General features: G+C 44.0%; 2 protein-coding genes across 7 annotated transcripts in view; one reads left to right on the forward strand and one right to left on the reverse strand.

Moving 5' to 3' along the window:
• Positions 1 to 7,136, forward strand: part of RALGAPA1 (Ral GTPase activating protein catalytic subunit alpha 1) — a 220,919-nt gene extending 213,783 nt beyond the window's left edge. For 5 of the 6 annotated variants that reach the window (XM_056133139.1, XM_056133142.1, XM_056133143.1 and 2 more), the window contains one exon: positions 5,797 to 7,136. In XM_056133139.1, the coding sequence (XP_055989114.1) occupies positions 5,797 to 5,945 (149 nt within the window). In that variant the 3' untranslated portion in view covers positions 5,946 to 7,136. The remainder of the gene's footprint in view (positions 1 to 5,796) is intronic. The other variant, XM_056133141.1, reaches the window with a different exon arrangement.
• Positions 7,137 to 8,414: 1,278 nt separating this feature from the next.
• Positions 8,415 to 10,783, reverse strand: INSM2 (INSM transcriptional repressor 2). Its single transcript, XM_056134140.1, has one exon. The coding sequence runs from the start codon at positions 10,721 to 10,723 to the stop codon at positions 9,131 to 9,133; it is 1,593 nt and encodes a 530-aa protein (XP_055990115.1). The 5' UTR covers positions 10,724 to 10,783; the 3' UTR covers positions 8,415 to 9,130.
• Between the last annotated feature and the right edge of the window lie 635 nt (positions 10,784 to 11,418).

Below are 11,418 nucleotides of genomic sequence, written 5' to 3' on the forward strand. Positions count from 1 at the left end.
GTCACACCCAGCAGTGCTTAGGGCTTATTCCTGGTTCTGTGCTCATGGAGTCACTCCTGGAGGTGCTTGGGCAGTCAGTCGTATGCAGTACTGATAATCGAACTGGGATTGGCTGCATGCAAAATAAGCAGCTTTACTCTCTTCAGTTCATAAACCATGATCTTTTAAATACCTGTTATGTCGTGTATTTAACATTACCTCTTATACTCATTTGTTTTAATTGAGCTAGTAGATACCTTCCCTTTGGTTTATTTTTTTTTCTACAAAATTATAATTTAGTACTTTAAAATTTTAAAAATTCATTGACATTTGACTCTATACACACACTTAATATCTATCTATATATACATAGTTTCTATGTTACCATTAGAAGACTTAAATTCCTATTTAAATATTACCATTAGCATTCAAATATTTTCGTGCCAACAAAATAAAAACCTACAGTGATTATAAAAAACTTAAGAGTCTTATTTTATCCTTTATACTAACCTCAGTTTTTTTGTTCACAAAATTGGTATCACCAGATGTAAATAGGATCACACTGTAATGGTTAGATCTATCTCTTGGAATCTCTGTATAAAAAAAAAATCATCAAAATTTTCCTTAAACATAGGTACCCTAATTTTAGCTCCCCTTCTTTAAAATTTATTTTTAAGTTTCACTCCTTCCCCAGGCAGTGAAGTGATTTGAAGGAAAAAAAATATACCGCTCCTCAGCAGCTATTTTACACTTATATTGTTAACTGTAAGATTTGCTAAATTTTGGTGAGGGGAGAGCTCCCACTTGGGCACTGTCAGGGACATAGGACCATAGCTGGCAATGCTCTGCCTGGCTAGGCAGGCCAGATGATTCAGTGCTTGGGTCTTGTGGTGCTGGGGGCTCCCAGACTATACCCATTGGTGCTGGGGCGGGGTGAGGAATTTGTGCAGTGCCAGGAATTGAAGGGCCTCTATGCATGCCAAGTGGATACTTCAGCCCCTTTGAGCTAGTCCCCAAGATGTAATTTTTCAAATCCTATTTATTTACTCATCACTAGGTTAGGGCTGAAATTTTAAGCTGACAAATATTTCTCTTTTTGGTACTTTAAACTTGGAAATTTGACTTAAATGTTGTTGACCAAGAGGTAAATAATGTCATTTTTAAATAAAGTTAACCTTTATGATAACAATTATTAGGTTATATTTCCACATGCAACCTTAATTCCAATATAAAATTTTCATTGAAAGTAATACTTGAGCGATTGCTGTGCTGTTATACAGGCTTTCTCTTATTGAATCTTCCTCACAGTTCAATGAGATTAGGAAAATCAAGTTGACCCAAATAAGTTTCCTGAGCCTTGGTAAGCTAGTATGCCCCCCTCAGTGACCCTGACTTCAGGGTCCATGATATTAACACTTAAAATGGCGCATCATGTCTAAATATGTTCAGCTCCTTGCTTTTGAAGAGATAACTTACCCAATAACCTATTATATTTATAAACTGGAAATTGCTAACCATTTTTGTTTATAAGATTTTACTTTCTTAACCTTTGAGAAGTCTTGTTTAGGGGTCACCAAACCTCACGGTACTTAGTAGCTAAGGGGCTACTCTCCACTCCATGCTAAGGGGTCATTCTTGGTAGTGCTCTAGAGACCATGTGGTGCCAGGGATTGAACTGTGGCATCCTGTATGCAAAGCATGTCTTCCAGCCCCTTGAGCTACATCTCTGGCTCTCAAAAATATTTTTGAATTATTAATAGTTTTAAGGTTACCTTAAGTATGGGGGGAGGGCGGAGACATAATACAGTGTGTAGGGCACTTGCCTTGAACACAGGAGACACGGGTTAAATCCCTGGCATCCTGTATGGTCCCCACAGCACTGCCAGCAGTGATCCCTGAGTGCAGAGCCAAGAATAACCACTGAGCATCACCAGGTATGGCCCCAAAACCAAAAATAGATAAAATAAAAGTTTTTGGTTTTGTTTGAAAGTATAGCGCTTCTGAATTAAGATAATCTAGAATTGAGTTATGACTCATTATCTACATGAACTCAAACTGCCCTAAAACTTATTTTCCCATTTTTATGGATATAAAATATGGCTAGTTTACACTTACATAGGCTGCAATAATGTTCTTGAGAATTTTTAAATGAAACTCTATGTTTCCTATGTTTCTGTGCTATTTTCAATTAAATAATTGAAATTATGTGTTAACTTCTATTTCATTTATTTGAAGCATCCACACTAATCTTAATCACATGTCACTCCTTTAACAATATTAAAGTAATAGGTTATTTGAGCAATAGGGGCTGGAGTGATAGCACAGCGGTAGGGCATTTGCCTTGCACACAGCCAACATGACCAACCCAAGTTCAATTCCTCCGCCCCTCTCGGAGAGCCCAGCAAGCTACCGAGAGTATCTCGCCCGCACGGCAGAGCCTGGCAAGCTACCCGTGATGTATTCAATATGCCAAACACAGTAACAACAAAAGTCTCCAATGGAGACGTTACTGGGCCTGCTCGAGCAAATCGATGAACAACAGGAGGACAGTGACAGGTGGCCATTAATATATGATCACATTTTATAGAATATTATCATACAGTAGGCTGGATAGATAGCTCAGAGGGCTAGAGCAAATTCTTTGCATACAGGTTCAACCCTCACTACTACATGGTCCCATGAGCATGGCTCCCAAAATATGTACATGTATCAAAAAAAGATAAATTTTAAATTTAAAAATATTTTTTAATTTTCAAAAAATTGTAATATTATGTATGTCCTCAAAATTTCAACAATTATATTTCCTAAGAGGTCATTTTCAAAAATATTTCTAATTTCTATCCCTTTTCTAATGCTTGTGTCCTAATTCAAAGTCTGTTAACTCTTCTTCACTGCTTGGGAGTTTTGTACACTCAGTATGTACCTGCTCTGTCCCAGAATATTTGCTTATGTAGTTGTGTCCATCCCTACTTAAATTTTTGTAGCATTACTAATTTGCACAAAAAAAAAAGAAAGAAAAGAAAACTCAGATCAATTTGCCCAAGATGCAGCAGGACATCTAGGAACTTGACAGATACGGCATTTTTACCTAACTCTGTCTAAATTAAGGCCATGATCTATCTTTCTAGCATATCACATTGCCTCTTAGTGTTGGGATTGCTGTCACATTCACAGTATTTTCAAAGGTTACATTAAGCGAGTAATTTTAACCATTTATAACAGAATCAAATCTGTCAGCAAGCAAAGAAAATAGGAAGTACCCAATAAATTTTGTGGGCCAACCAATATTATAGCTCAAGGTAATGCATAGGACTTGCATGCAGAGACCTGGTATTTGATTCTAGGCACCACAATAAATAAAATTGAGATCTGTCCATTGTTTGTGGAATACAGTTTGCTGACATTGATAGCTGTATGCCACACACATACTGAAAAGTCTGATTTGTCTCACAGCTGACTGACTACAAGGGGATTTCACCTTGAAAACACGAAGATGTGAAGAAATTTTCTATTTTTAAGGGAAATATTCCTTAAATTTGGCATCCTCTAAACCAGTGTTCTCCAGTAAAACATTTTATGATTATGGTTATTCTCTTTATCTGCACTGTCCAGTATGTGGCCACTAACTATATCAGGCTGCTTGAAATATAGCTAATGTATCAAGGAGCCCATTTTTAATGTGATTTCAGTGCATCTCAGGTTAGCATGTTGGACAGAACAGCTCCAGAATGTTTATACCAGGTGATTAGAATAACATGCTGTAGGTGCAGTGAACACTTAGAACAGTAGATATTTATCAAATTTCTCATAGACTCTTTTTTTTTCTTCTTTTTTCCTATTTGAACTTGTTTTGTTAGTCGGTAAGTATATAGTATATAACATTTGAATCTTCAGAGCATTATCCATTGTGAAACATCATCACTCTAAATGCATTGCATGCCCAAATGTATTTCATAATTAAAAACCTGATTACTGTCTTCTCTACCCATTGGTTAACACTTGTAAATTCTGCACCGTGTCTCTCATACCTGTTATCTACCTTCTCTTTTGTTTTCTCACTTCTGCTCGCTACTCCATTTCTTCATTCAAAACAAAGAAAGCAATGCAGTGATAGTTCTCTTCCTCCCAAAACCTCCGCTAGAAAACATTGGCCATCTCAAGGTAAACAGCCCTGGGCAGGCCTCTTATGATTGGTCGGGAATAAATGCATTGCCAGAAAAGCATGAGCTCCTGCTCTTCACCTTCCTTCTGCCATCCACCCGCACTATTTCCTTAGAAAGGCCATGGATTCATATTCTCCTCTAGGTTTTCCAGTGTGGGCCCAGTTTGAACCAATTCAGATCTTCAGGAAGAGTAAAGGTGAACAGAAATGTATTTCTTTATTGTATTTGTGAAGGCCAACCTCATTTTTCAATTAGCAAAGAAAGAATGTTGCAGAAGTTAAGAGAAGTTGGAAAGAAGAGCAGATAACCTAGATTCTGAGTAGTGATAAAATATTTTTCCTTGGCAATGTATATTTCTTCTTAAACATAATCACAACATGTGGCCTTTTAAAAACACCTTCAAGTATTCTTCTGACACAGGTTCTTAACTTGTAAGACATCTTGTTAGACTGTGCCCCTATTGGACAGTTTCTGCATTTTCTTATAAATATTCAGAACGTCGGTTTAGGCACAAATATTTCATCCTGTGGAGGGAGTGCTAGCAGAATTGTTTCAGTGAGGCTGTGCTGTATTGACTAATAAATATGCCTGAAGTCTCCCTATTAAGGAGATGTGTACATGGAAGCCTGAAACCTGTATGATGTGTGTATGTATGTGTATTGTCTGTCACACTTAGAGAAAAATTATATAAATTTTCTCTTATACGTAAGAGGAAAAAATTGATTAAAGTACCGTAAAATACACATAATTTTTAATTTGGTCGGTCTGTCATGCTTGCAAACTTTTGATTTTTAGGGGATTCTTAATGTAATTTCTTCAGAAAATACTTGAGAACCTTCAGTGTGTCGTCTTCTATAGAATTAGTCTATTCTGTATGTTAGGAAAACATAATTAATAGAAAAAAGTGCAGAGGTGAAGAACTATTTTGTAAATGATCAAGGAGTTTTTGAATTTTTTTAAATTTTTATATCTGCAAATTTATTGGTGACCTATTTGCTGTAACTGGACAATGAAACTGCAAAACTTAAAGGGGAAAACTTGCTTCTCTCATACAAATTGAAACCTTGAAGGGAATGATTAGTTTACCTTCTTCAGCTAACTTTCAACTGAGACTTCTTTCCTCCTTCCATCAGTAATTTTTCCTAAAAGTATATTCAGCTACCTAGCATGTGTGATGGTCTTACAGTACTGCAAAGAAAGAATGTTGAAGAAGTTAAGATAATTTGGAAAGAACAGATAACCTAGTTATGAGTTGTGATAAAATATTTTTCCTTGGCAATGTATGTTTCATCTTAAATATAATCACAACATTTGGCCTTTCTAAAATACCTTCAAGTATTTTTTTAACTAGTTGGTGCTATCATTTTCAAGTCTGATAATCAGTGAAGGCATTTTTCTTGTTTCTGCCCTGTTTCTTAGTGATAGGAATTGGTTCTTCTCACCTGCTTCTTAAACCCTTCCCTGCATGCTAATGGTGCTTTAATTCCTGTCCTTCTAAATACGATACTAGTAGGCCGTCATAACAAGTTTGGGGTTTGCTTTTCCTCTCTAAAAGACCTCACTAACCCTTGCTACTAATTGGTAGCAGAAAGTTTTTTTATTATGAAATGAGAGGCCAGATGACGTGCACTAATGCTTTTGCTGTTTCCCACAGGCTCCTATCCAGAGATTCTATCCAGTGAAACTCCAACAGCAACGCAGGTAGATGGGGCTGACTTAGCCTCCCCAATGTCTCCTCGAACTAGCAAAAGCCGCATGTCTATGAAGCTGCGTCGTTCCTCTGGCTCAGCCAATAAATCCTAAGCAGACAAGCAGTCCGGCCATGATCAGCATTACCCACCTTAGCATGAACATAGATTAACTCTTTCAGGCTTCACATTAGCCCGGCATGCATGTTCTTTCAAAAAATTTTATTTTAGAAGACACTGGATTTAAATAATTTATAACTTTTAAGTTTAGATTTGGGCTGTTTTCCAGTTGGGTTTATTCCTTCATGCTCTTAAGCTGCCACATTATTTGGGGAGGGGGTGGATTTTATTATATTCCTTTCCCGTCCTAAAAAATTATGTCTAACTTTTAATTTCATGATTAACTCTGAATCAAAATATAATTGGACAAATAATCTTATTTATTGTGGAACATTGCAACTTTATGACAATATTTAATTTTTTACAAGTGAAATTTTTTATTTAAAGCATTTGTAAAATTATAACAAAAGTTGCAAATCTGTTAATAGAAAGGATGTGTTTGGATTATTTATGTTATTAGAATAAAACAAAATAAAACAAAATAAGTGGTCTTGTAGCACCTCAAATTCCAACTGAAATAATTTTTAGCAGTAACATTTTCTTCCCAAAACATTGTCTCATTTCTTGGTTGTACAGGTGATGCCATGACATATTTAATGACCAGAAAAATCACTGTGCTGAACTTTGATTTATGTTTAGCTTCCAAATATTTTTCTAAGGTTTTGCTTTTAAAATCTGGTATCATTGTTAAATGCCTTTTCCTGTTTTGAGACTGCAGCCCATTATTGGCTGTTAAATCCTGGTGTGTGTGTTTTCTTTATAAGTACCAAAAAGAAGGAAAACGGAGGGGAAAGAAAGAGAAAACTTTCCTGCTATAAATGAGTTGCTTAAATTATGTGTATTATTTTTTTAATAAAGTGAACATGACCCAGGAGTCTAAATCAAATCTAAATACAGTTAATACTGAACTTGCAGGTGCAGGTTGGTATACCTTCCACCTTCCACAAGTATTTTCCTGTGGTAGATAAGCTGCTCACGTTTTGCTCACCACTTGTTTGGAATGGACATCTCCTAAGGAAATGTAGCATGACATCAGTACTGACTGCATGTGTAAATACATGATACCAGCAAACCATAAGCTATAAATTATATATCATCATTCATGTAGTACTACAAATTTGTTACAGTGGAAAAATGATATTGTATTTAATAATACAATAAAAATATTCTTATCACTTTATTGCCATGAGTGTTGACTGGTGTATTATATATTTTCAGACCTAATAAGCAGGGATATATTATTAGTGGAGAGAGATATAAATCTATGTTATCTTTACTAATCATGAAAAAATTCAAATTTGAATTCCCTTTCTCAGGCAGACCCCGTTCCCAAATTATTTCTCAGGAAGCCTAGTTCAGTCATTAAAAACACGGGAAACTTTATACCTTCATAATGGCTAACCAGAAACTTCGCCTCATATACTTGGTTGAAGCTTCGATTTACCTCACCCCCTTCTTTGGTTTCTTAAATTTTACTTCATTTTATAATCTACTCTTAGGAAGAAAGCATCTTACACTTCCTAAATCAGAGTTCCTATGTGCTTAGATTATATCAATTTTACATTAAACAAAAATATTTATATGAAACTACAGAAAATAAAATTCCTCTGGACGTTTCCATGGAAATTAACAAATTTTTAAAGATGAATTCCTTGGAACAGACCTAATCAATGTAGACATGACCAAGGTAAAAAAATTCTAAAAAGGAAAAAGTAACACACATTTCCAAAGCGTTTACATATATTTTTAAATGGTCTTGATTATATGTAACAAAATGCAGTGAAAATACCAACTTGAAATAAGTGAATTAAACACAGTTAACAAGAATTTTTTTCCATTGTTAGATAATATTCACTTGCTTTAGGAAAAAGTTTTAGAATTTTTTTCTGTTGACATTTTTGTGGGCAAAGGAGTGTCTTTTTAGATTTCAGGAAGATTTGTCATTGAAGCTCAGTCTGCAGCCATATTTCAAAGGAGATTTTCCCATTGCATTTCTACACCATTATATTCATTTTTAAACTTCTTTGTATGCTGTCTAAATGAAGTCAATAAGGTTCTAAAGTAGGATACTGGCTTTGGGCAGATAAGAAATGTGACTTTGAAAAAAATAGGCTGTGTTCAACAAGATTCTTTAAGACAAACACAGAACACCACACAGTACCAGCTATGTACATTTATTTGGTGGTAAGCATCTTACAAATATGAGCTATCTGTAGAGCAATATTCAGCCAGTATCCATAACCCTGGCTGTCAGGGCAGGGGTACAGAATGTACACTGGATATGGTTTACAAAATGAAAAGACTGAGTAAATTGCCTTTTGGTTCCATAATGGATTATAGGTGTTAACATTTTTAAGCTAAACAGTTTCGTTCATAATACATAGTATGAGATTTAAAACAGAAGCTTAAACAATTTTGGTGAAACTAAAACTATAGGACATGAGTTCTATATTTTCAAAAAAGAGAAGTACGTTAAAGTAGCGCTTCCTGAATGCTGCACACGAAATAGCTAAGGATGAGAAGTAGAGTCTTTCTCAGCTGCCGGTGAAGCAGCACCGTCCCTACCTCCAAACACTAAAGAAGGGTTAATACTGTGATTAAGAAAGGTACATACCCCATATCTCCCCAAAGCACAAGCATCCTTTACATTTCCTGTCCACAGACACGGGTCTTGAATACCTCCCATCCCACTTTTAAGTTTGGCACCAATTACATTAACTTAATTCACAGAATATACAATGCGAGATATCTGGCCCTTTTGAGACAGAAACCACTTAGGTGCCTGCGATGGAAAAAAGGGGAAAGGGACATCGGTGACTGCCACTTTAGGCAGCTGGAATCCTTCGTAGACACTGGGACATGCACGCATTCACTGGGACTTTTCCATAGGAATTACGAGTCGGATAGGATTCGTTAGGTCTCCAGAACTTGCAGAGGGGACATCCTGTTTTCGTGGGAGAGGCGCAAGTCCTGGAGCAGATCGAATACATACCTGCTCTACTGGGAGGGGTAACAGGTCGCTGCCGCGTCTCGGGGGTGCAGACAACGACCACGGAGAGTCTCGGGATAGAAGTGGAACGAGCGTGTGTCCGCCAGTTGGAAAAAACCACCCCCCACCCAGATTCCCACGATGCGTTTACTCCGAGGCGAGCCCATCAGCGCCTGGGTGTCCCGGGCCCCTTAGCAGCCCGGCCGCAGGGGCAGCTGCAGCAGCAGCACCTGCCGGCTCTCGGAGGGGTGGCACTTGTTGATGTGGCGGGTGAGCCCTGGGGAGCTGAAGAAGGTAGACGGGCAGTGCTTGCAGCAGAAGGTCTGCGGGACCGCCCCGTCGGGGGCTGCTACAGGACTGGGCAGCCCCGTTGCCGGGGCGGGCAGCAGCAGCTCATCGCGGACGGCGAGCCACAGCCGGTGCGGGTCCGTGCTGTCGGCCGCTGGCAGGGGCGCACCGCACGGCGGGCGGGCGAGGCCGGTGGCGAGCGCGCGGGGAGCTCCCGGCTCGTGCGTGCCCAGGTGCTTGCGCAGGTAGGCCTGGCGGCGGAAGCTTTTATGGCAATAGGGGCACACGAAGATCTCGGAGCCACCGACGCCGCCGACACCGCCGACACTGACCGGTCCATGCGCCCGGCGCCCCAGCACCCCATCGGAGTAGGGAACCTGGGGCCGCGGAGGCTCGGGGAGCGATGACAGCTGGAGGCCCGGGCGCACCACGCCATTGGGGTGAGCCGGGGCGGCGGAGCTGTCCCTGGGCCGCAGGTGCTGATCGGCTGGGCGCTCGGCTCGCCCGTTCTCCTTGCCGTCGGCCGGGAACGCGGCGACCCCGGGGCCAGGGGCCGGGGGCAGCGTTTTAGCGTCGGCGGGACGCGCCGGGGCGGCAGGAGGCGGGGGCCTCGGCTTGTGCCAGCGGCGGTGCGAGGCGAGGTTGGCCGGGCAGCTGAAGACCTTGTCGCACTCGGGGCAGCGGTACTCGACGCGCACGATGCGGGAGCAGCGGTGCTGCGCCAGCGCCAAGGGGTCGGCGTACTGCTCCTTGCACAGCTGACAGATGAACGCCCCCAGCGGCGCGCGGCTGCACCCCCGGCCCCGGGCCGCCGCCCCGGGCTCCTCCGCCTTGATCCTCAGTCCCAGGACGGGGGACGTGGTCACCTCGTCGGCGAAGCTCAGCCTCCTCACAGCCTTGGGCTTCTTGACACCGCCGGCGGCCCGCGGCAGGCCGGGCAGAGCGGCGGCCAGGGCCGCGGGCTCAGGGTGCAGCGCGGGCTCGGCGCGCGGCGGCCGCGGGAGGGTCTCCCCGGAGCTCGGGGAGCCGCTCGGCGCCGCGGAGCCGGAGCCGGAGAACGTGGAGAGCGCGGGGGCGCCCCCGGGGAAGGACTCGGCCGAGACGGGCGAGCTGAGGCAGCGCTCCAGGAACGCCCGGCGCGGCTCGGTGCCCGCCGGCTTCGCGGGGCTGCGGCTGGGCGCACCCTCCGTGCCGTCGCCCCTCCACTCCGCGCCGGCCCGCGCGCCCGACCCGGGGCTCACCCCCGCCGCCCGACAGAGCGAGCCCGACCATTCGCGGGCCGCCGCCGCCGCCGCCGGGTCCTCGGGCCCTTCTCCGGGCTCCTCTCGAGTAGAGGGCGCCGCCGGTTCCGTACGGGACGGGGGTGCTCTGGAAATGTCCTCGGGGAAGGAAGGCGCCACCTGGGGCCCCGGTAGGGGGAAGACGCGCTCGGCGAGGCGTGCTCGGTAGGAGCCGCCTGTCCGTTTAATTCGCTTCACTAGGAAGCCCCTTGGCATGGTGGCGCCGGGAGCGCCGGGGAGTAGGAGGGACCGGGGCGCCCGAGGGGCTGAAAGCGGCCGAGCACGGCGGCCGGACAAGCTTCGCCGCCGCCGTCATGCATCCGCTGCCTTTATACCTGCGACGTGGGCCGGGAGTGCGGGCGGCCTTCGGCTCGGGCTGGCCAATCAGGAGTGGCAGCGGGCGCGGAGGGGCGGGGCTTGAGCCGCCCGGGCTCCCAGGGGCCCAACTCGCGGACCGCGGCGCACGCCCCTGCCCTGCCCGCAATGGCCTTTATAGCCCCCCGTAAAGCGGAAGCGCGGGGGTCACCTACTCCTGCAGCCCACCCGGTTAAGACGCGAGAATGTAAGGTCCTGAGTGGGAGAAGTCCTGCACTCGCGCTCTCCGCTGGAGGCAGGCAGGGAGTCATCCCCCCACTCCTCGCGCGCGCGCGCACACACACACACACACGCACACACACAAGCACACACCAAAAGCCGGGGACCTCCGCTGCCTGTGAAGCAAAGCCCCACCCTGCAAAAGCCGAACCCGGAGCAGCGGTGGCAAGGGTGGGGTGGGGGCGAGTTACCCACCGTCCTTGGCCCCGAGGAGCTGATGGGAAGCTGCGGCGAGCGGCGGGACGGCTCTTTCCTCGCACGGCGGCTGCACTTGACGGGCAGCGCGTCTGCCATCCAGTATCGATCGAGACTGCGCG

This window comes from Sorex fumeus, unplaced genomic scaffold, assembly GCF_029834395.1.
Source record: "Sorex fumeus unplaced genomic scaffold, SorFum_2.1 ptg000098l, whole genome shotgun sequence".
Classification (NCBI taxonomy): Eukaryota; Metazoa; Chordata; class Mammalia; order Eulipotyphla; family Soricidae; genus Sorex; species Sorex fumeus.

Excerpts from the sequence above, each read along its gene's own strand:
- INSM2 (XM_056134140.1), bottom strand. The coding sequence starts at position 10,723 with ATGCCAAGGGGCTTCCTAGTGAAGCGAATTAAACGGACAGGCGGCTCC.